At 43.5% G+C, this 25,211-nt stretch overlaps 1 protein-coding gene across 15 annotated transcripts; it reads left to right on the top strand.

Moving 5' to 3' along the window:
* The first annotated feature begins 2,451 nt into the window (after positions 1–2,451).
* On the top strand, positions 2,452–24,765 carry ILF3 (interleukin enhancer binding factor 3). Of its 15 annotated transcripts, none has more exons than XM_054012932.1 (21): positions 2,453–2,549; positions 3,475–3,541; positions 7,792–7,883; positions 7,967–8,193; positions 9,190–9,370; positions 9,729–9,876; positions 11,193–11,284; positions 11,667–11,762; positions 12,145–12,256; positions 12,975–13,072; positions 13,480–13,591; positions 13,693–13,803; positions 14,103–14,302; positions 14,801–14,971; positions 16,515–16,637; positions 16,866–17,042; positions 17,326–17,482; positions 17,733–17,786; positions 21,542–21,907; positions 23,770–23,898; positions 24,114–24,765. In XM_054012932.1, the coding sequence occupies exons 3-21, from the start codon at positions 7,881–7,883 to the stop codon at positions 24,245–24,247; spliced, it is 2,691 nt and encodes an 896-aa protein (XP_053868907.1). In that variant the 5' UTR covers positions 2,453–2,549; positions 3,475–3,541; positions 7,792–7,880; the 3' UTR covers positions 24,248–24,765. The 15 variants fall into 15 exon arrangements, with proteins under 15 accessions (XP_053868898.1, XP_053868911.1, XP_053868912.1 ...); XM_054012930.1 differs by having other exon boundaries at positions 23,770–23,907; XM_054012929.1 differs by having other exon boundaries at positions 16,500–16,637; positions 17,329–17,482; positions 23,770–23,907.
* Positions 24,766–25,211: the final 446 nt, after the last annotated feature.

The raw sequence follows: 25,211 nt of genomic DNA, 5'->3' as shown, positions 1-25,211 counted from the left end.
AGCAGTGCAGAACTGGTCACCTGTCCACCTTCAAGTCTGGGCAAAGAGCACTCACAGACTGCATTTGTTCACGGGTGGACCCCCATCTGTGGGCAGCGCCGGAGAAGGATGCTACCACTTCTCCCCCCATGCCCAAGTCTGACCCTGAAGGATGGAGAATGGTAACAAGACAGAGAGAGGAGAGAGCATTGGAGAAATTGGCAAGTGTTCCCATATTTCCAGCTTGGAAATACAGTCATCCAGGCTCAAAGGGCAGGGGGGGCCTGAGTCTTATCAGGTGAGTCTTCCGTATTGTGCTGAGCGTAAGAGCCTCACACATGCATGCAGAGAATGAGAAGATCTGAGCCCTTCCATACCCCACCTCATAACAGGTGTGAGGTGAGCAGCCAGCCAGTGATTCTTCCCATGCTCCCTTCATGATAGGATGGACAAGTGCCACCAGGCTCCCCACAATCCTTTCCGCTCACAGCTCATGCTTCAGGCAGTCACCTGCAGGGGTCAGGAAGAGATTCCCCAACCCCCCCTCATGTATTCTGTATTTGTATTTTGTTTGTTTCCTTCCTCAGAAACATCAGCGATGGCTACAGCTGGCTGGTTCTTGTTCACATCATGCTCAGAATCTGAGTGCTATATGCAGATTTGGGAAGAATTTTCCCCCAGGTCAGATCGGCAGTGACCTTTGTTTTTTTTTTTTGCCTTCCTCTGTGGCTTGGGGTGTGGACTGCTTGCCAGGATCATCTGGGTATATCTCAATTAATCAGTTTCCTACCACAGCAAGGGCCTTAGGCACTGGGGTACCTCACTCCCTCCTATTCTCTTCCTGTGGCACATCACAGGTTAGTCTCCGGAGGGCTGTAATACCCTCAGGGTAGCTGCCCCTCCTACCCCTTTCCCCTCAGGCAGCTGTGTCCTGCCCCCTTTCTCCTCAGGACACCCCACACACACCCCTTTCCCCTCAGGCAGCTGTGTCCTGCCCCCCTTCTCCTTAGGACACCCCCCACACACCCCTTTCCCCTCAGGCAGCTGTGTCCTGCCCCCCTTCTCCTTAGGACACCCCCCACACACCCCTTTCCCCTCAGGCAGCTGTGTCCTGCCCCCCTTCTCCTCAGGACACCCCCCCACACCCCTTTCCCCTCAGGCAGCTGTGTCCTGCTCCCCTTCTCCTCAGGACACCCCCCCCCACACCCCTTTCCCCTCAGGCAGCTGTGTCCTGCCCCCCTTCTCCTCAGGACACCCCCCCCCACTCCTTTCCCCTCAGGCAGCTGTGTCCTGCCCCCCTTCTCCTCAGGACACCCCCCCACACCCCTTTCCCCTCAGGCAGCTGTGTCCTGCCCCCCTTCTCCTCAGGACACCCCCCCCACACCCCTTTCCCCTCAGGCAGCTGTGTCCTGCCCCCCTTCTCCTCAGGACACCCCCCCCCACTCCTTTCCCCTCAGGCAGCTGTGTCCTGTCCCCCTTCTCCTCAGGACAACCCCCCCACGCCCCTTTCCCCTCAGGCAGCTGTGTCCTGCCCCCCTTCTCCTCAGGACACCCCCCCCCACGCCCCTTTCCCCTCAGGCAGCTGTGTCCTGCCCCCCTTCTCCTCAGGACACCCCCCCCCACACCCCTTTCCCCTCAGGCAGCTGTGTCCTGTCCCCCTTCTCCTCAGGACACCCCCCCCCACACCCCTTTCCCCTCAGGCAGCTGTGTCCTGCCCCCCTTCTCCTCAGGACACCCCCCCCCACACCCCTTTCCCCTCAGGCAGCTGTGTCCTGCCCCCCTTCTCCTCAGGACACCCCCCCCACACCCCTTTCCCCTCAGGCAGCTGTGTCCTGCCCCCCTTCTCCTCAGGACACCCCCCACACACCCCTTTCCCCTCAGGCAGCTGTGTCCTGCCCCCCTTCTCCTCAGGACACCCCCCCCCACACCCCTTTCCCCTCAGGCAGCTGTGTCCTGCCCCCCTTCTCCTCAGGACACCCCCCCCACACCCCTTTCCCCTCAGGCAGCTGTGTCCTGTCCCCCTTCTCCTCAGGACACCCCCCCCACACCCCTTTCCCCTCAGGCAGCTGTGTCCTGCCCCCCTTCTCCTCAGGACACCCCCCCCACACCCCTTTCCCCTCAGGCAGCTGTGTCCTGCCCCCCTTCTCCTCAGGACACCCCCTCAGAGCAGCCCCCCTCGCATTCCCTTGCCATGAGGGCGGCCCCCCCTGCCCCGCCTCCCCATCGATCCCCTCCGGTGGGAGGACTAGCCCCGCCCCCCCGTCTCTGCCCCAGTTCCCGCGCGCCGAGCCGCCTCCCCCTCGTTCTGAGCCCGAGGCGCCCCGCGAGGAGACGCAAACCAGAGGAAGGCGGAGCCTAGCCGGGCGCGCAGGTGACGTCACCGCGCCGCCCCGCACCGATTGGCGGGGAGCGGACCCGGCGGCCTCCCCACGTGATCCCTCCCTTCCCCCCCCCGCCGGCCCCCTCCCCCTTTCTCCCGCCGGCTCCTCCCCCCTCGCTGCAGTCGGAGCCGAACAGCGCTGCGCACCGCACCGTGTGGGGAGCCGGCGGCGGTGGGCACGGCCCGGCCGGTGAGTGCGGGCTCGGGCAGCCGGCTGCGAGCGGGGCCGGGCGAGGCAGGGGCCGCCCGCGGCCGGAGGGACTCCCCGCGCTGAGGCGGAGGAAGGGGGGGCGGTGCTGGGCGGGGGGGGCGGTGCTGGGCCTACTCCGAGGCCTGGCGGCCCCTTCCCGCCCGGCCTGAGGGTGAGCGGGGGCCTGGTCCCCCCCGGGCCCGGCCAGGCCCCCCGCTCCGCTCGCCCCATTGTGCTGTGGAGACAAAATGGCGGCGGATGGCGGTTGGGCCGGGAGTAAAAGCGGGGGGGGGGGGAGAGCGGTACCGCGCGGGCGCAGAGGGGGTGCTGCGCGCGCACCTCGCTCTCCCCCCGCCCCGCGCGCGCTGCCCGGCTGGGGGGTTGGGAGGCGCGTGCGGGGTCTCGCGGCTCCTCCACGCGCTGCTCGGGGCCGCTTTGTTCTCGCGGCCGCCTTTGCAAATGGCGGCGGCTGCGCGCGTGGGGGGCCCGATCCCTCCTCCCCCCTGCGCGGCGCGAGGCCGGGGGTTCCCGGGGCCGCCCGCTCCTCCTGCCCGCATAGGGCGGGGCGCCCCCGCCGTGCACCCGTGGGAGCCTGGGCAGAGCCGCGCTCAGTGCAGCCCTGCTGCGGGGGGGGGGGCTGGGGCGCTAAGGGACAGCGACTCCCCGAGGCCTGCATCCTGGCAGTGCGCTGCAGAGCTCTGCCTTCCTCAGTGCAATGCAACGCCGCGCTGGGGGCGGGGGGGAACCAGGCAGGGCCCAGGCCCGCAGGGGCATGCCGCAGAGAGGGGGAGCCATGCGGCTGGGTCCCAGTGAGTTCATCCCCCCCGGGAGCCACGATTTATCCTCCGTGGGTTTGCCCAGTCTGTTCTAAAGGGGCACCCACAACTTCCCCGATAGCTGAAATCTTTCCTTTGTTCTACCGCAGATCAGTTTTCAGAGCTGCTGGATTTCTGTCTAACTCAGAATTCAATTTAAAATACGACTCGCAGTAGGTATGCCATTACCAATCTGCCAGACCTGGAAATCTCTGCTTTCCATGAACATCCTGCATCTCTTTACATTTGAGCCAGGTTTTGTAAATCTTCCCACCAACCGTCTGGTCTGGGACCAAGATTTGAGCAACTCAAAAATGAGTGTCCTGTACAGTTACTGAATGAGAACTTGAAAGTGTAACTGGCTGTAAACAAAAATGAAATGGACTACCCAGTCTTATTCAAATTGAGGAAGTTAAAACAAATGGACTGTATAAATGGAGAAATAGAAACTATTTTTATCCTCATCAATCTAAGATAGCACAGAAGAGATGGGGTATTTTTATAAAAAACAAAATTTTAAACCTTCAGCATTCTAATTACTCTCTTGTTTTTCACCCACGTGAGCCAGTTTGGGCCATTACTTTGAAATGTAAGAACCCAATGCTTTTATAGCAGTGGAATAATTAGTTAAATCATTGTTGAAGTGGAAATGAAGGGAGGAAATTTTAGCATAGTAAAGAGAGCATGATGTGATTTCAAAGTGTTACCTTATTTTAGTCCTTTTCCCATGTTTTATTGAATGTTAACTTTGTGAAGCATTGTCGATAGTTCACACACCATAAGTAGAATTAATGTTTTTATCTGTTCTGTGGTTACCTTTCCTTCAAGGTCTGCATCCTGTGATGCTGCAGAAGCCATAAGGAGCTCTTCTCACATTAAGAAGGAGTTTCTATGATCTTAAGTGCATAAATATTAGTCTTAGAAAACAGGAAATTTCAGTTTAATTTGCTGTAGCATTTTCTGAACGTGACTTACTTTTTTTTTTATTGACATGATTCAAAATTTCTCATCTCACTTGGATAGGGAACAATAGATCTGTCAATAACATATTAATGTTTGGCTGTCAACGCTTATTTACAAAATGAATATTCAGGGTACAAATTAATTTAAAACTGATTTTTAGTAAATTAAGTAGATATTTAGCTAACAGTTGAGGACATTTTTGAGTAATGGTACAAATACTTTCAGAAGTATTCAGAATCCAAACTCAGGCCTTCGGACAGGGATTAGAGAGGTTAGGACTTGCACGTGTTCTTAACATAGGATGAGATGTGTGCCTATGTCAGAATACCAGCACACCTCTGTATTACAGGATAAGAATGAATCCTGGAATTGTCTGAGACATCTAGGCTTCAGTCCTGCAAACATGTACACACACAGATGCTTATCCTTATCATTGCAGGTAGTCTCATTGAAGTTAATGGGACTGCTCACAGTAGGAAAGTTAATCATGTTTGTAAATATTTGCAGAATTGCAGCCCTAGCTGTTTGTTTTAATATGCTATCATAAGAGGCTGCATGGTGAAAATTCCCCTCTTGCTGTCGCAAAGGTTTAATGATAGTGGCTTGTCTTCATTATAGTGTATTACTTTGTGGGGTTGGGGGACTGCCTTTTCCTTCTGTATTGGTGCAGCACCTAGCACAGTGGGGTCCTGGTCCATGACGTGGCCCCTAGGCACTATGATTATACAGCTAATAGAACATTAGAACAGCACTGCTTTAGTAAAATATGGGGTGTTTTGCCACTTCATTGCTAGCATTTTTTTTCTTCCTAACCTCTCAAAATAGTTTATATTTATTTAAGAAGTGTCCGGATTAATTGCAAATTAGTATTATTGAAAAAGTGATATGGCATTCTGAGTATATTGTCAATGCTAAGTATTGTTATAGTACTTACTCATCAGGGTGTTTTTGTTTCTACTGTCTCCTAAGATACCTGTCTGCATGGATCCCAGTGTAATTTAATGTAATAAAAGTTAAAATTTAGTCCCCTTTCTGTGAAGATGTATGTTCATTTGCATACAGCTGAAATTTGAGTACATGTATTTGATTCTGATTTGTAAGACTGCCGTGTAAATCTGAGATAGGTAGAAAATGCCAGAGAAGGTTAATATGGATGCATTTAATCTAGTAAAACTAACTAAATTAAACAGTTTGACAAAATCTGAATTGAAATTAAGCAGAGCCCAGTAGTGGTTTTGAAGTTAAGGGTCTACCAGCACTTGTATACAACTATAATTTCTGTTGTAAACCTTTACAAATTTATTCATTAGCTTTGAGGCTTGATAACGTGGCATCATCTTTTTGAGCTCATTAAGAATTTCATGTTGGAGATGTCATATGCTTAGAAGTTTTTAGCCAGCACCTAACAGGTAATCTAGTTCCTTGAAGTTATTAGAAAACTAGGAGTTTGGGGGTGGTAAATTGATCATGATTTCCCTCTGCAAAACCTTACAAGGAGACTTACTAAAAATAAATATTTTCAAACTGATTTTGAATTACTGTCTCTAATCCAAGAAACTGTTGGTTCTTGTCATATTCTTATTTCATAGCTTCCTGCATTCTGACTGCTGTTTAAAACTAGAAGGGTAAAGCCAGTTTGGTGCTAGATTGTATTTTGGGCTTCGTGCCAAAAGTCACCTGCACATCTGAAAACATTCTTGGAAAGGTGTCACCTTTCACAAAGAGTAGATATGAATCCTTAGGAGATGAATCTTATTGCCATCTATCTTACTATTAAAGAGCGATACAATGAAGGAACAAAGGGGTAGAAGTTTGAGTTATGGCATAACCTGTTTTAAAGCATTTTTGTTCATTTCTGAAGATGACCTCAGAAATTTCTGAAGATGACCTCAGAATGGTGATGAGTAATCCCATGGAGATTCTTGTATAACTGTAGCACAGCAATTATGGGCATTATCAAAACACTTGTTGTATTCCTACACAAAAATTAGCTATCTTAGAGTTTAGTTTGCACAAGTGTATTTCCTCATAGGTAGGCCTGGGAGGATTAGATTTTTATCAATAAACATGGATTTCATTGAACACACACAAACTGATGGAAAAACGTTAACATTAAAATTTACACATAATCAAAGTAAGAAAAATGTTTGAATTATTAGGGTTGGTTATAAGGATATTTATATTTTGTATATTTTGACATGTGATGTTGACATTTGTTTTAATGGTTATAAAGCTTTGATTTTTTGAATCTCAATTTCTGTCATGAAATAATTGTTTGACCCTCCCCATAATTTGTGCAACTAGTGAAAATTTAATTTGATAAAAATCAAAAGGAGTGCTTAAAAATAGACATCAGTATAATCCGTCAGAAGTATAAAAAACCCGAATTCTGCCAACCCTACTCATAACATAAATAATGAAACAAGAAAAACAAGAATTAAGGCAACCAACATAACTGTACTTGCTCATATACCACCATAGTGAAAGGCTGCCCATTTACTTGTAGACAGTAGGATGAGGAGGTGGTATGGGAAATAGTTTATCGCAAGTGATCACTTAGACCTGTCTGGGATGAATTGGGATGAATAGGCATTGGAGGATCCTTTCTGCTTGGACCCCAGGTTGTTCCTTTCGCCATAAAACTGCAGTGGTTAGTTAAAAGTTTGCAGTGATTCTGTTTTTCATGCTCCACTTCGCTAGTGGAGATGAGTTTTGAACTAACTGGGGATTTAGCTTAGTTGCACTTACAAATTCATGTGTTTACAATGTAGAGAGGGGCTTGTGTAGTGGATTTTTTTTTTTTTTTTTTTGTAAAGAAAATGAGTGAGCATTTTAGGCAGAGGGAGGCTAAATCACTTGCCCAAGGCCACAGTGGGTACAGTGTAAGAGCTAGGATTAGAAATCAGGCAGTCTTTTTTGCTCAGACTATTGCACTCTTATAATTAAGTCTTTAGACAACATGAAACCTCACTCCTTTAGTGCTCTAGAATGAAATTTAGCATAGGGTTGGCATTATACATTTAGGTCTGTGTAGTTATTTCCCATGTTGCACATCTTTAACGTGCAAAGGATGTGTGGTAATAGTTGTCAAACCTTTATTAAATGGATATATTTGATGTAGCACTTGATGAACTCTGGAATGTTTTCATCCTTCCTCTCAAAAGTAAGAACTTTGTAAGCAATTCATACATGTTAGAATGGTATCTATATGGCAAACTTGATTTTGATCATTATTCCACAATTTTGTTATTGTTCAGCTACTATATCAATGCCTGTGAGTATTGGTCTCCAGGGGTAGAATACTTGGTCAGCTATAAACTGTTCATATGGTCCTAATCAACACAGTTTATACACCCAATTACTTTGATAACAAATTTGAGTTACAGATATGCACTTACCAAGTAGACAGATGATTTATCAGTCTACCTACAAATAATTGGTAATTATTTTTCTGTTGTTTTTAGATTATAGGAAGCTGTATTGGTGTAGTTCCTTGGAGGAAGAAGCTAGATAAGTACTTGTTGAAAGCGTCAGCAAAGATTCGGAAGCAAAAATGGTAAGACTCTGAAATCTCCAGCTTTCAGAAATAAATATTATCCTTAGTCTATTATTAAATTGCATCAAATTTTGTCTTTTCAGCGACCGATGCGTATTTTTGTGAATGATGACCGCCACGTGATGGCAAAACATTCTGCTGTTTACCCAACTCAGGAAGAGTTGGAGGCAGTTCAGAACATGGTCTCCCATACAGAACGTGCTCTCAAAGCTGTATCTGACTGGATTGATGAACAGGAAAAAGTCAGTGGGGAGCAGCCAGAACCGGAGGCCATGGAAACAGCAGCTGAAGAAGAAAACAAAGAAGGAGGGTAAGTAATGGTACTAGTCCCTGTAAAACAGCTGACTATGTCAAGTGCTTCAGTGGTGGGTTTTTTCTCTAGACCAGTGGTTCCCAAACTTTAACAACCTGTGAACCCCTTTCACTAAAATTTCAAGTCTCGCGAACCCCCTCCTAAAAATGAATATTTCCAGGGATTTTCTCCTTTACCTGAGTATAAATTATAAAAACTGTGATCTTGGAAGTATAAAATTTGTTTTTATGACATGCTTATTACCGCTATTATTAATTATTATTTATAATTACATTATTTTTATTACATTATGAAAATGCCAACACTCTTCCAAGATCTCACTTCCGTAGCTTCTATCACTTTGAATAAGCCTGTTATAAGACTAGGCTCCTATGTTTCATCAAGGACTATCAGGTTTGAAACAGCATGAAGGTATTTAAGAAGCCAACTCAAAGAGTTCCTCCTACATATGCATTCAGGTCTTGAGCAGTCCAGGCAAACACACGTTACAACAAAGCTTAAACTTGTTCTTCATAATAATTTTAAAAACAATACTACTTGCCTATTTAATTTTAAAAACAGCAAAAAATATCCACCTCCCTTTCCATTTCTTATAAGGAGTCTTGAAGTTCCAGGCTGCTGGCCCCGTGCTGTCCGGGGTCCCTAGGGACAGCTCTGTCTGCCATTAGGGAATGTTTTCCCGAGAACCCCCTGTAACATTTCATGAACCCCAGTTTGGGAACCACTGCTCTAGACTGATAGTAATGTGCTCTTAAGTGTTTGAAAAGACATTAGTTCTCACTTTCCCCTAATTCTAACATTCCATAGCCAGAGGAAATAAACATGGAATTCAAGTGATTTTTCCTGTATGTGTGTAGTAATATAACCATATTTTGGATCTAAACCATTACTGCTTTGTCCTGTGAACTTGGTTAATTATTTAAGTGTCCCTTTAAATGCACTTCAGGCTTTGACTTTTATGCTGCCATAACTGCATTTACGTATCTTTCACAGGGATCAGAAGGCTGCCGAGCATCTGACTAGGACCCTTCGTGGAGTGATGCGCGTTGGGCTTGTAGCAAAAGGCCTGCTACTGAAGGGAGACTTGGATCTTGAGCTAGTTCTCCTGTGCAAAGAGAAACCCACAACTGGTCTCTTGGACAAAGTAGCTGAGAATCTTGGAGTACAGCTTGCTGTGAGTAAAGTCCTTTGATTTTGCATGCTTGTCACAGTGAACTCACAAGAGAATGGATTAAAGGGACTAGAAGATAACTGGTATATTTATTAGGCTTCTAACTAAGATGGAATGGGAAAATGTGGTTAATATCTTTGTGCAGTCTTTACAGAACCACCTTGTAAAGCAGGTGGATGTCATTTGCCACAAATGATGATTGTATAATCTCACTTCATAAACTAACTAAACTGAAAAGTAAGTTATAGCATCCGTACAAGGCTTGTTGATACTACTTAAGGAAAAGGGCAGTGCTGTGCACTTGGAAGAAACGCATAAATCCAAGAGGAAATTTCTAAATGGTAAAATTATTATATTGTAGACCATTACTGAAGATAAATATGAAATAATCCAGTCTGTGAGCGAAGCTGCAATTATCATTAAGAACACACAGGAGCCTCCATTGACGCTGACCATTCACTTGACATCCCCTGTTGTGAGAGAAGAAATGGAAAAACTGTTAGCTGGAGGTATGGAAGACTGAAAACAGCTAACAGTCAGTCTGGAAACTTACGTTGTCTGTTGCTAATCACTGTTAAAATGTGCTATTCAATTTCAGATTAGGTAGTCCAAGCTGTTTGTCACAAATATTTCATGCAGACAAGACAAATTCAATTTACAGATCGTAGTAATACAAGAGACCATGGATGTGGATAATTAGAAACAGACTCCTAAAATTGAGTAGCACCTTTCAAGTGGTATTTCACTTTACTTACTTGGGCCTTTAGTTCACTAATATGTAATGTTTAAATCTTTTTTTATACCTAGCCATGTTAAAGGCCCACACAAATGACATCAAATGTAAGCTTGTACTTTAAAAAAATATTGAAGGCTTCTTGTAAATGACTTTTGCATGTACATGAAATTGGATATGTTATATAAAATGGTTTGTGTTGCAGCAAAAATGATAGGTGCACTGTTGGGTCTCTTTGGCTGTTTTATCAGCTAAAGTTCAGAATTCCAGGACGTGATGCAGAGTTTTGGATAAAGTTAGACGCCATCCATGATCTTATTCAAACTTACTCTTTGGAATAAGACTTCAAAAATACCTTCACTTGAAAAATCTCTTACTATGATCAGTTCTGTATCACAAGCATCACACTATTTGACTCATGAACTTGTATGCATAGCAAGTGTTCGAACTAGCCTTATCTAAAACCCTGGTCTTCAGACACTTCAAAATTATTAACACATATCTTCAGTTTTGCTGCAGCACAGACTGGAGAATATTTTTGTGCTCTATTGATTGTCTATGGTTCTGATATCTGACTTCGTCTACCAAGCCTTCTAGTTTGTCAATTTTAGGGACGCTGGACCTTTGACCAACAGGACGCACTCTGTCACGGGCCGGGGCCAGGGCAGTCAAGCCTTGTGGGCGGAGGGGGTTCCCTTGGCTTTAGAAAAGCCTTTACCTCTGCTCTGGATGTAGAGTGAGGGTTAACTTCAAACTTCCCTTTCTGTTAGGTACTGTAGCATTCTACTTTCTGAAGCTTTGTTAAAGTAGTATAGGCTTTCTGTCCCCTCCTACATAGAATTCCTCTTTCCCCTCATAGTATAGGAGTTAGCCTATTCCCTGTTACATTAATCTCCCCCTCTCTGCAGTGTGAAGTTCCAGTTAAGGGTAATAAAGTGAAGTCTACTGCAGGCTATCCTTTCAGGTAAAGGGTATAGCTCAAGATCTTTTGGGAGCCTCCGCTGCCCTTTAGGAAGCTGCCTCATCCCCTCTCCACCTGACAGAACCCCCTTGGTCAAACTGTGCCTGTCTTCTTATTCCATCCACGAATAGAAACGCTATCAGTCAACGACACCCCGGACGTTCTGGACAGGCAGAAATGCCTTGCTGCCTTGGCGTCACTCCGACACGCCAAGTGGTTCCAGGTTTGCATTTTGTTCTTATATTTGTCTTTAAGTAGCCAGTTAAAGTTTACAAATTATCTAACTTTATATTAAAGTACTTTAACATTGGACAATAGTTGTGCTGAACTTAGCGTCTGTCAACCATACAGTTGCTAAAGAAGCACTTAAGCGAATTTAGTGTTCGAAGATGACTTTTTTTAATGAGTAGATGCATAGTTGCTGCTTTGTGTTAAGAGTAATGTCGCTTTTGTATACTGTAATTACTATTACATTATAAAATTGTAATGTAAATATATATTGTTTACCCTTGACAAAGTAGCACTGCAAAAATTAATATTTGTCTGCACATTAATTGGTTTTGGTATTTTTATTGAATATGCCTTTGCTTGATTACTTATTCTAGGCCAGGGCTAATGGTCTGAAATCGTGCGTCATAGTCATCAGGGTGCTGAGAGATCTGTGTACTCGGGTTCCTACTTGGGGACCACTTAGAGGATGGGTAATTCTTACTTTTTTTTTTTTTTTTTTTTTTTTTTTTTTACTGTTTTCTGAATTGTTTGGTTTTATTCTATAAGTCACTGGCGAGAACTGTTCTTCAGTCTGAAATTCCATTTTCACAAATTGCAACTTCCTTTAATTTGAAGAAATTGAAGTATTCTGTTTTTGAAATACTCTTGAGGACTTTCTATATGATATAATCACATGCTTTGGAGCTGTGGGCTGAAATTATAGTAACTTCTAAACTTATGGCAGTTACAGTCCTCTGCTTCTTATATCCAATTTGGCGATTCTTTTGCTGTTGCTTAGGCATCTGTTGTAAAGTTTCCCTAAAACAGTCGTGTGCGCATCTCTCACTTTTTAAAATCTCAAATATCTTACAGCCTCTGGAGCTGCTGTGTGAAAAATCAATTGGAACAGCTAATAGACCAATGGGAGCTGGTGAGGCCCTGAGGAGAGTACTTGAATGTCTTGCATCAGGAATTGTTATGCCAGGTTAGATGGTTCTCTGCATATACATTTCAAAGCAAGAAATCACATGGGATGCGATTAGTTTGGTGCATTGTAATATTGTGTAGTAGTTACAAGGCCCCCCTCGTTGTCAGGGATGATCTAGCTCAGTGGTTCTCAACCTATTTACCATTGTGGGTTGCATATGTGGCCCACAATGTGTGGTGTGGGTCGCATCCAATACTACCTGTATGGCCCTGAGGATGTCACATGGTCCGTAGGTCGGTGCTGATTGGGCTGCAAGCCGGCCCGTGGGCTGCAGGTTGAGAACCTCTGGTCTAGATATACTTGATCCTGCCTCAGCGCAAGGGGAAGGACAAGATGACCTCTCTCTCGGCCCCCCAGCCCTACGATTCTGTGATTCTGTGTTTGCACAGTTGAGATTTAAAAGTTCATAAAAATGTGTAGTGTATATTGGTATTACAGTGCCACGGACTGTAATAGGGCCCACGGACCCATAAGCCCTGTAGTGTGAAGTACCAGGTTCTACAAGTGTTAAATTGGTTGTCTTACTTTCGAAGTGGTTTTGACCAACTTCACTTATAACTGTACTTGTAAAATAATCCAGATAAATTTCGAAATGTTGGACATTGATCGGTGTTACACAGATGAGTGTTGAATGATGCCAAGGGAATACTTAGTTTAGTTTTTTTAGAAACACTAGGATAATTCTCTGCATATCTTCCTTGTTTCCTGCCTTCAGATGGTTCTGGTATTTATGATCCTTGTGAAAAAGAAGCCACTGATGCTATTGGGCATCTAGACAGACAACAAAGGGAAGATATCACACAGAGTGCTCAGGTATAGTTTTGCCTACAGATGTTGCAAAAACTGAATGAGTTCAATTTATGTTGAACTTCCATATTGGTTAATGGTAGTTTAGTAACCTCAGTGAGATTGGTTTTAATTTTTTTAATACCTAGTCATGTAAAAAAATGGGTCTCACACTAAAAAAGAAATTTATAGTTTCATCTACCAGAAGCAAAGTATCAGGTTTTAAGTAGTGACTTACCACTATGACCCAGGTTTTGGATTGAACTTAGAATTCTAAGGAGCATCCCATTTAAACTGAGGTGTCTTTTTTTGGTGTGTTTTTTGTTTTTGTTTTGTGCAGGGGTGGGTAGAAGATTCCTCTTTGAACCTCTGCAGTGAGCAAATATTACGTTAGCAACTTCTGCATCCCATTAACATGTGTTCCATCTTTCTAGCATGCTCTGAGACTTGCTGCTTTTGGCCAGCTTCACAAAGTCTTGGGGATGGATCCCCTGCCTTCCAAGATGCCCAAGAAACCAAAGAACGAAAATCCAGTTGACTACACTGGTAGGTATTGTAATAAACTAATACATTCTCAGTGCCCAGTGCTCCTGCTGCTCTGTCACTCAGTAATTGATATATTTAGCTGCCTCTTATGGTTTTTACAGTCCAGATTCCCCCCAGTACCACATATGCCATCACTCCAATGAAGCGCCCTATGGAGGAGGATGGAGAGGAGAAGTCTCCCAGCAAAAAGAAAAAGAAGATTCAGAAAAAAGGTATTGAGTTAACCAGAGGTAGGTAACAAGTTGCTGCCTAAGAGCTGTTTTCAGACTAGAGGAGGGGCAAATTGCAGAAGAAAGTGTTTCTTGTGGAATGGCTTGTAAATCTGAGGGACTGGATTTCTCTCCTGCTTTTTAAGGCTTTATCAAGTGCAAATGGTCCTTTCCGATCTGTACTTCTAAACACGAAGTCCACAGAGGCAGATTGTAACCTCTTATTGTCTGAACTCAGTTGTCAAGTTTGTCTTAAAACAAATGGGCATGTCTGACAAAGAACAAACTGTTTTTCTGTTTAGAGGAAAAAACTGAACCTCCCCAGGCTATGAATGCACTGATGAAATTAAATCAGCTAAAACCTGGTCTCCAGTACAAACTTGTGTCTCAGACTGGTCCAGTTCATGCTCCTATCTTTACTATGTCTGTGGAAGTCGATGGCAGCACGTTTGAGGCATCAGGACCTTCCAAAAAGACAGCCAAATTGCATGTGGCAGTAAAGGTAAGAAGTTTGTCTGCATGTAAACACTTTTTTTCCCTCCAAATTCCTTTCTCTAAAAAAAACATTAGTATCCAAATAGTTATTCCCTTAAACTTGATCTTCTGGAAGATCGTGTTAAAAATCGCGTGTGAAGTGTGTAGGCCCTTCTACACTGGATACAGTTTTGTGTTGAAGTTAAACCACTGAAATAGTAGCGGCACTTGATGGATTAAGTAAATCGCTAGCCAGAAGACTTTACCCTTCTTGTTGCGAATGTTTAAAGGCCTGCAGGGCCTGGGGGAATGGTTATAGCCTCCTGGAAGTTCCAGCACCATCAGTGGGGATGGATGAAGCTTGGGCTAATACTACATTTGGAATGAATGGAGGTAGTAATTTCTGGGACAGGGCCAATGGGACCCACTTCTGCACAGCCTTCTCAAGTGCTTATCTCACAGTAGAGAGCCATGGAGGATATGTCAGCACTTCTCAATGGCCTTTTTTCTCTTCCCGCACCCCCAGGTGTTGCAGGATATGGGTTTACCCACAGGAGTGGAAGGCAAAGAGTCTGGAAAAGGAGATGAATCGGCAGAGGAAACAGAACAGAAACCAGTAGTTGTTGCTCCTCCTCCTGTAGTGGAAACTATCTCTACACCCAGTGCTGCTTCTCCTCCCTCAGAACAAACTTCAGAGGTGAGCACAAACTTTTTACATCTTTTGAACCAAATCTTTCCTCTATCCTTCAGGAGAGTGATGTTGTGACAAGCTGCTCAAATGATTCTTTCACTCATGAGTCTGAAACTCTCAAGCACTTTTTAAAAGGAATACTGTCCACTTGAGTTTCATAGATTCATAGATTCTAGGACTGGAAGGGACCTCGAGAGGTCGAGTCCAGTCCCCTGCCCGCATGGCAGGACCAAATACTGTCTAGACCATCCCTGATAGATATTTATCTAACCTACTCTTAAATATCTCCAGAGATGGAGATTCCACAACCTCCCTAGGCAATTTATTCCAGTGTTTAACCACCCTGACAGTTAGGAACTTTTTCCTAATGTCCAACCTAGACCTCCCTTGCTGCAGTTTAAACCCATTGCTTCTGGTTCTATCCTTAGAGGCTAAGGTGAACAAGTTTTCTCCCTCCTCCTTATGACACCCTTTTAAATACCTGAAAACTGCTATCATGTCCCCTCTCAGTCTTCTCTTTTCCAAACTAAACAAACCCAATTCTTTCAGCCTTCCTTCATAGGTCATGTTCTCAAGACCTTTAATCATTCTTGTTGCTCTTCTCTGGACCCTTTCCAATTTCTCCACATCTTTTTTAAAATGCGGTGCCCAGAACTGGACACAATACTCCAGCTGAGGCCTAACCAGAGCAGAGTAGAGCGGAAGAATGAGTTCTCGTGTCTTGCTCACAACACACCTGTTAATACATCCCAGAATCAGGTTTGCTTTTTTTGCAACAGCATCACACTGTTGACTCATATTTAGCTTGTGGTCCACTATAACCCCTAGATCCCTTTCTGCCGTACTCCTTCCTAGACAGTCTCTTCCCATTCTGTATGTGTGAAACTGATTTTTCCTTCCTAGGTGGAGCACTTTGCATTTGTCTTTGTTAAACTTCATCCTGTTTACCTCAGCCCATTTCTCCAATTTGTCCAGATCATTTTGAATTATGACCCTGTCCTCCAAAGCAGTTGCAATCCCTCCCAGTTTATCACCCGCAAACTTAATAAGCGTACTTTCTATGCCAATATCTAAGTCGTTGATGAAGATATTGAACAGAGCCGGTCCCAAAACAGACCCCTGTGGTACCCCACTCGTTATGCCTTTCCAGCAGGATTGGGAACCATTAATAACAACTCTCTGAGTACGGTGGAGTTTTGATTCAATAGTGTGTCCTGAAACTCCTTAGAGTCCTATAAAATATTTGAGTATTTTTTTTCTCTCCTGTTTTAAAGGGGTATCCTAAGTAAGGAGTACACTGACTATACAGAATGCTGACAAATGCAAAATAAAACTGATAAAAATAATTAACTTTTCAGTTATAGTAATTATAGGGGTTATAACTGAATTTTTTTATACCTCAAACTTAACTTTCAATGTAATTTTCCCTTTAAGATTAACATTTTCCTTAATTATAAAAACCACAAACATACATTGGATAACTCTAAGTCCAACAGCTCGTTGGACCTTTATCGGCACGTCTAATTTATTTTAGAATGTGAAACAACAGGGACCAATCCTGACGAAGCATGGCAAGAATCCAGTGATGGAACTCAATGAGAAGAGGCGTGGTCTAAAATACGAACTGATTTCAGAAACAGGCGGTAGCCATGACAAGCGCTTTGTCATGGAGGTGAGTTGACTTTATTGTCCTCTGTACACAAGGTTACCTTTATAGACATTCTGTGCAGTTTTAACTTCCAGGCCTAGTAAAATTTCACTAGTTCATACCAATTTGTCTGACACTGCGCATGGAAGTAGCAAGCTATGCCATAATTTACCAACATGGCAGTGACAAAAAGTGACTCCTCTTGTGTGGCTATTACTGATTCATAGCATGGTGATTTAATCTCTTTCTAAGGTTGAGGTTGATGGGCAGAAATTTCAAGGAGCTGGCTCAAACAAAAAAGTGGCGAAAGCCTACGCTGCTTTAGCTGCCCTAGAGAAGCTGTTTCCCGATGCTCCTGTTGCTATTGAGCCCAATAAGAAGAAAAGAGCCCCTGTTCCTGCAAGGGGAGGACCCAAGTTTGCAGTAAAGGTAGGTAGACTTGCTGGTGTGTGTGTGTGTGTGTGTGTGTGTGTGTTAAGCAATACTACTCAACACCACCCCCCGATAGACTGGGGAGGGGTGGTTATTATCCGAGTTTACCTTCGGAGAAATGGAGATTGATTTACCTTTAGTTTTAGAATTAGGATCAAACACACAGGTTCATGGCTCAGTTCTACCCGCGTTAAACTTTAGAAACACAAATCAGTTTCATCGTGGACATTTAAATACTGATTTAAAAACAGGATTGTGTAACAAGTCGTCTTTTCCACAGCAGCATAATCCAGGTTTTGGAATGGGAGGCCCCATGCACAATGAAGTGCCACCTCCCCCAAATCTGCGTGGACGTGGTAGAGGAGGCAACATCAGAGGCCGTGGAAGAGGCAGAGGTGGATTTGGTGGTGGCAATCATGGTGGCTATATGAATGCTGGTGAGTTACCATGAATGTTTCACTCTACTAACTTGATGTCTGCTGTCTCATGTTAAACTTAATACACATAAAATGAAGTAACTGTTCACAAACTATCTCCAATGGAGTTGATCAGCTTTCTTGCAAATTCCTACATTACACAAGTTAGATAACTTACACTGTAGCTTATTGGAAGTGAAGTTTGTTTTAATAGCTTTTCATTAACAATAGAAAATGAATATCTTAGAGTAATTGCTTTACTCCATTCTAGGAGCCGGATACGGAAGCTATGGTTATGGAGGAAATTCTGCAACAGCAGGCTATAGTAAGTGTTAATGTTTTAATCTTTGAAACACAGCCCCCTACTGGGGTTACTCAAACTCTGGGTTACAACATACAGTGATATACCTGTACCCGAACCATCATAGCATGTTCATTTTTAAAATGAGAAATAATGAAAGGGAGCTGAATCAGATGTTTAAAACTTAAACTCAAATCCAGGTGACTTTAGGTTTCCTCTTCAAATGTGAATATTTTAAATTTCTCTGCTTTAAGCCATGTGAAGCAATCCACCACTCTTGTGAATAAGATTTTCCCGAAAATACACAGCTATTTGTCTTGAGAAGAAACCTTCATTGGGGGGTGACAGGAGCAGAGAAATCTAAAACATGACTTTCAAATGTGGCGCATTTTGCCATCTTCAAAAGAATTCTAATTTTTTTCTCTGCTCTGTCTCCCCCTTTTGTAGGTGACTTTTTCACAGACTGCTACGGCTATCATGATTTTGGGTCTTCCTAGATCATCTAAAAGTATTGCAAAAAAACAGCTTTTTACTCCAATTTTCTCGAACTCCAAAACCCAAAGTGTTCGTGCTGTGTCCCTGTGCTTCACTGGGTTTCTCAACAGTGGCTTTTCACCGCAGCTTGTCTGAAACTGTTAGCCTGCAGAACTTAAGACAGTGGCAGTTTTTATTGTGATTTGCCTTTGAACTTGGTTGTAATTTGATGTACACAACAGGGGGAACTAATTATCCAAGAACATTTTTGTGCAATTTGCACAAATTTTAAAGTCAGCTCTGTTCAGCATAAAGGCAAAACGCCCACCTTTGCTTTTTATGGAAAGCATTACTTTATTTTTAAGAAACAAATACTGAAGTTTTAATCTACCTTTGTCTTAATTTACAGCAGGTTTTGTACAAAATTTAAGCCTTTTAATAAACACCAGAACTTGGGTTGATGCCTCTGACAGTAGGGAAGATACTTACGTTTCTGAATCTAGTACAGCCCAGCTTTTTAAGCATGCAAAATGGTGACTTGTATGTGGAATCCTATGTGCTAAATTAATCTTTACATTCTTTGTAATACACTGGTGGATAATTGCTGGAGGGGTGTGACTTATTGTGGCTGATAGCTAGTATGCTGTCAAAGGTATTGTACTGTGCTTCCAATACTGGTACAATAAATATCCAGGCATTAAGGAGTTGTTGTAAAAAATGTCAGTTTTGATGACTTCTAAAAATGCATGGGTTCATTAGTTACATAAAAATGGGCTTTTTTGATCCAAGCATAAAGGGCCTAAAGCACTTCAAAAACTAAAATGTCCAAGAGTTGCAAACCCCAGCAGGCTGACTGGTTGCTCAGGCCATCTGATATTCTCTCTAGTTTATGCCTCTTGTAAAATACACATTGCTCTAAAAGCAGAAGTATTTAATAGCCCGGACAATGAAACTTCATAAGAGCTTGAAGTCTCAGGGAATCAATTGCCCTTTGAGACTCTCGAATGTTTAATAAAACATCATGTGTTTGGTCCTTTATTCTTGCTATGATACTTATGTTTCAAAATTGTATTTTCTTTGTCACTGTTCTTTTTAGCTGCAAATCCTGCAGCATTGCATTAATTTAATTTGTGAGGCTCAATAACATTTGAGTTAACTCAGTAATTTAAACTGGTGAAAACAGTAACCTGTGAAACATCAGGTTGTTGAAACCTCCTTCGGCAAAATTTTAAATATTCAGTGTGAACACTTTTTAAAAAAATAATGCATGTCCTATTTTTTTTAGAAAGTTATTGTTTGAGATAATGTCTTTTTATACAAGGGAATAGATATTGTTCTGAATGAGGTGAAAATGCCATTTTTTTTTTTAAATGAATACATGTTAAAGTAACTTGTGTGTTGGATATTTTTATTCAGTAGTTTTAACTGAACGGGGGTGGAATTCAGTGCTTAGTTAAATATGAAGGGTTCATCTAGAAATGACTGTCCCAAAAGCTGTCTTAACTCGCTCGGGAAAGGAGTCAACTTCCACCATTTACGTTTTCAGCTCAGGTGATGCAAGTTTCTCCCTCACCTCCCATTCGGAAGAAGCTCGCTTCTGCATTCTTTCATATATTCTTTTGCTATAACTCTGGATCTCTGTTTGTAGTAAAGCCTGGAGTTTAGTACCAAGCTACACCCTACAGAGATATTGTTATTGTGGTATGGTTGTGCCGTAACCATGTTATAACTTCTCTTGGGTGGAAAGAAATATTAAAGAACCTTGTTTCTGCCCCATTGGAACGTGGCCTTCTGCCACAGAAGAAGAAACACGTTATAACATGTTTATTTGCATAATGTGAAAAGGGCCTTACCCTAATTTAGAGGTGGCGTGAAGTCGGTTTAAATGGTTACTCCAGGAGTATTAGATGTTTTAAACTAGTATGCAAAATAAAGAATAACGCTAGATGGTTTCTAGAGCCAGCTCTTGTGTACAAACTGCCGTTTGTAAGTTGGAGATGAGCTCGGAGTCAATCTGTCGTTCAGATGGGCTCTTTAAAGTTTCACAAATGTGGAGCTGTTAAAACAAAAATCACAAGTTTACTCCTTGACTTTCTAACCTTACACTCTTCTCTATTTGAGAAGTACTAAGTTCTTAATACACCCCTCCTTTGTTTCTAATGTAGTTTAAATCAGTAAAGCTCCACCTGTCTCTGAAGCATCACTTGAGCTCCTGGAGCTGTGCGTATTCTGCTGTGGGCGGTGATGCAGGTTTTTGTCTAGATTCTAGTGGCTGTTGTTTCTTGGTAAATAAGAATCATGACCTTTATTAAAAAATCAAATGCAACATATACCTCCTCTCGTCTTAAGTTATTAAAGTAGGCCAATTATCTAGGGCCCAAACTGAACAATCCTGTTAAACTTGAACATGTTTAAATTGGGCAGGAAAGTAGTTACTTAACAGTGCAAGATCCAGTCTGTTAGTGCGACAGGCTGATCAGAAAATAAGTTTCAAGCTGCCAAAAGACTAAGTACAACATTATTCCAGTTATTCCTTTTGGGGATCCTCAGCCCCAACACAGGGTTCTGGTAACCTTCTGAGTTCATGCTGGTGCCAGAATTTGATGGAGTGAGCACTTTGGTACAATTGAATAAGCTTTGTATAAGGCATCTTGACTTTCAGTCAAATTATTGCTATTCAAACAGCACTTCATGTGGAAAGTGCTCTTTATCTTAGAGTGATTTGCATGGGTGTTGGCTCCAAGTCCTTGTCACTGGAGTAAGATTCTTCCTGATTGTTATTCCTTTTCGGTGGAGAATGAGCTTCAATTATCATTGGTGGCTAGTTTGTCTCCAATGTAATTTGGGGACTAGACTAACTAACTTTGTAGAACATGAAGTAGGAACTGATAGATACTGTAACATGCATTGGAAAAACCACTAGTCACCTTGAACTTAGTTCTAGAATTTGGTATAGATACTTAAAGTTCTACACCCATTTAATTCCTATGACTTGGAGAGTTGTTAAATGAGCAGTGAGAGTAACTGGAAGATCCTATGTCAGTGTATAGTGATTCCTTATCTACGTAAATGAACGAGGTGTTACACCTGTTGGCCTTGTCTGGAATTACTTCAATCTTTAGTCATGTGTTGGTCAAAATAGTCCCAGATTCTAAACTGCTGCCTATATAACAGCAGAGCATCGTAGCGTGATATAAGGCACACAACCATTTACATTTAATTGAGGTATTTTAAAACACAGTGTGGAGTGACTGTTTCCTCAAGCCTATCGGAAACACCGTCTGACTTCCTCTTCCTTTGTTCAGGCCAGTTTTATAGCAATGGTGGTCACTCCGGCAACACAGGAAGTGGTGGAGGTGGTGGCGGCGGGGGCTCCTCTGGGTATGGATCCTACTACCAAGGTGGTGACAACTACAGCTCACCCGTTCCACCCAAACATGCGGGAAAGAAGCAGCAGCACGGAGGACAGCAAAAACCTTCCTATGGGTCAGGGTATCAGTCCCACCAAGGCCAGCAACAGCAGTCCTACAACCAGAATCAGTACAGCAATTATGGCCCTCCACAAGGCAAACAAAAAGGATATAATCATGGACAAGGCAACTACTCTTCTTACTCTAATTCCTACAACTCCTCTGGCGGAGGATCGGACTACAACTACGAGAGCAAATTCAGTGAGTGGGGGGTTGTTTATCTGGTTGGAAGTGTGGTGTGGCCCTCTTCCCCCTGAGTGTGTTGTCACCGCAACGGGGGTTCCATGGAGTCTCTGGCACTCCGAAGCAGCCAGGTTGACTGAACTTTGGACTTAGCAGTCTGCAGCTCAGTACTCCAAGGGGCTGAAATTTAAAAATGGAATGAAATTTTTTATAAGGTGTAAATGCTACATTTGGGGGGCCAGGCAGAGACTTCCACAGGGAGCATGAAGAGTCTTTTTTGGGGTGAGCAAGTGGTACTGCCTTAAACATTTGTGTTTTAGTGAGCTTCAGGAGTTGTGAGGATGGTACGTCAATGCCATATTGGCATGAGAGTCCATCATGGGCGTGTTGCTCTGCTGAAACTTCCTTTATTGGTTAAGGAGCAGTGCCATGGAATCAGGGACATGAACGGGAGTAGAACAAAGCTTCAAGGCCCGTAAACACTTCTGTCCAGAAATACTGTTTGTTCATGGTATACAGCCCAAATAAAAGATAGCTAGTGAGACTGACTAGCCCTCGATCACGTGGCTGGTCTGAGATGTAGGGAATTACAAATTGTAAATGCAGGCCCATTCTGTGTACTGGCCTGTCTATTCCCTGGTGATTCTGGGCAGAAAATCTGTGGGTTTGACATAAATATATCCTCCTATTTCGTATAGTTTAGATCTAGTGTTTAGTGTTCAACTGGAAAGAAGCAGGACTCCCAGTGAATGTAAATCTATTATAAAATGGACACCCTGTGCACTTCATTCCAGAGTGAGACCTGTTACACTTAAGGCTGGTCTACACTGGAAACTTACGTCAGCATAGTTACATCTCTCATCTGTGTGACAAGCTACACCCCAGAGAGAAAGCTAAGCTGACCTAACCCCGCGTATAGTCAGTGCTAGGACTATTGAAGAATTCTTCCATGGACCTAGCTACTGCCTCTCGGAGGTGGGTTAACTACAGCGATGGGAGAACCCCTCCTATCGCTGTAGCGAGTGTCTACACGGAGGAGATTCAGTAGCACAGCTGCAGTTGTGCGGCTGTAGCGTTTGCAGTGGTGACATAGCCTTAGTTGTTTGCTACATTTGGCAGCAGATGCCAGATTGGCCTTTTGACCTGTTAGACGGATCTCTCTCCCATTCTGATGCTACTTCCCATGATCAGTCAGAGCTGTACCAAGGAGAGACTATAGTCTGTTATAGGTTAACTTCTCCCCAGCCTGTCAAATTGTGCTGTCTCTTTATGGCTATTGTCTGCTACATTACCACTAATGTGATCAGTTGGCATTTAGTCTTTAATAGCTTTAGAAGAATAAACGTTTGAGAGTTCTGCTCTTTCCAGCACAAATCAAACTGCTTCAGGGCACTTATGCCAAAAGCCTGCCTGCCTGCCTGTTTACATCCAACACTCATGTAGTTTTTGGCTAGGCAAGGCTAACTGCGGCTACCCATGTGACTCAGCCAAAAAATTACCCAAGTCCCCACCCTCCACAAACGGTATCTTTTTACTTGCATGAGCTGTTCTTCCAGACCCTGCAGCCGTACACAATGTACAGGCTGTGGAGAAGTTACCCTGTCACAGACTATAGTCTCTCCTTGGTACAGCTCTGACTGATCAAGCTTCTGCTGCTCGGGCAGCTGGGCCCATGGCGCTTTTACCAGCCAAAGGCTGCAGGGGAAAGATTTTCTCTAATTGAACACTTGGCCGTCACCCTTACCTTGATGAGTCATAAACTCCTTGGCAGTTTCTGTTACTAGCTCAGTTCTATATTGATATTTTTAAGGTGTCCTGGTCTAAGAGCAGAGTTGCAGACCTCATTGTCAGGCTTGCTCAGCGTGTGTTCTCCATTGCAGATTACGGTGGTGGCAGTGGCCGTGGTGGAGGTGGAGGAAATAACTATGGGTCAGGAGGTGCCTCATACAATACTGGTTCACACAGCGGCTATGGGGGAGGATCTGGGGGAGGAGGGTCGTCTTACCAAGGTAAGCAAGGTCAGTACACAACCCTCTTCGTCTCTCTTTGTTAAATGTTTTTGTGTGGTGCGAAGATGCAGTCACCACTCTTCTGTTTTCTGTGTGCACTCTGCTGGATGGCAGCCCGGACTGGATAAGTAACAACAATTCTTGTTGCGTATGGTTGTGTTAAAATAGCTCTTGTCTCACAATGTGGTTTAGATGAACTCCTCTCTCCATTTCAGGTGGATATTCTTCTCAGACTAACTACAGCTCTCCCGGTTCAGGCCAGAATTACAGCGGACCCCCAAGTTCCTACCAAGCTTCCCAAGGCGGCTACGGCAGAAACGATCACAGCATGAATTATCAGTACAGATAAACTGACCCTTTCTCCATGGGTGTGAAGTTTTGTTACCTTCTGCACTTGCGCACCCTTTGAATATTCAGTTTTATTGCATCACAGTAAACATGTAAACCCCCGTTTCCATGTTGCAGTGCTCTTTGTGATATCCGTCACTAATGGTTGAGTACCTGTAATTCCATACTTAGCTGTATTTTGGACATCTATGTATTTAATGGTTTGTTAGTTGCCATTACAACTTTGTCTAAATAGAATTTTTGAGTTAATAAAATTTCAGTATCCTTTTTCTATTTAAAATTGTCATTCAAGTGTTAACCCAGTATGGCTTTAAATAGATAAGGGATATGCCATCTGTTAATGCTTTTGTGAAGTGAGTTAAACAAGCTTTCTGTATTTTAATGCTTTAGTGTTTCAGTTTTATAAGTGAAGATTTTATTTTAAAAACCAGTGGGAAAGAGTGGGTTTTGTATGTCTGGATCATTCAGGCAGTACATCTGGATTAAGCTGAATGTAGACAAATAAACACAAACTCTTGATGTCTGTCTCCAAACGTGTAGTTTTGCCTTGCATACAAATGTCAGCTAGAATGTTTGTCTGCAGCAAAATAACTTTTTCCTCCTCCTTTAACAGAGACAGTGGCACAAATAGTGAAAAATGACCAGAAAACCATTTTGCAGAAATCTATCCAGCAGCCCGAGTTTTGCAGATGAGAAACCTGAATTAAATAGCTGTTTCTATCAATATAGAAAGCAAAACTCAAAGTTCGTTCTGCTGGACGTGCTGCCCTAGGTACCCAGGGACTGGAAGAGCGGCTGTCGCAAACACTGACTCTTGCCAGAATTAAAAAACTGGCCTACGTCGCCCTTGACCCATGAAAGATAGAGTGGAAGCTGAGAGTCCTGTCTCAAGCAGGCATGTCTGAAATGCCTTCGTTGAGCACTAGGTGACGCTCGTGTCTGCCGGGGAACGCAAAGAGCTGCAT

This window comes from Malaclemys terrapin, chromosome 23, assembly GCF_027887155.1.
Source record: "Malaclemys terrapin pileata isolate rMalTer1 chromosome 23, rMalTer1.hap1, whole genome shotgun sequence".
In the NCBI taxonomy this organism is placed as follows: Eukaryota; Metazoa; Chordata; order Testudines; family Emydidae; genus Malaclemys; species Malaclemys terrapin.
This window is presented reverse-complemented; position numbering and strand designations above follow the sequence as displayed.

Coding starts and splice junctions, on each gene's coding strand:
- ILF3 (XM_054012923.1), top strand. Junction 8,194..9,189: donor GAAGAAAACAAAGAAGGAGG/GTAAGTAATGGT, acceptor TATCTTTCACAG/GGATCAGAAGGCTGCCGAGC. Junction 11,763..12,144: donor GGGGACCACTTAGAGGATGG/GTAATTCTTACT, acceptor AATATCTTACAG/CCTCTGGAGCTGCTGTGTGA.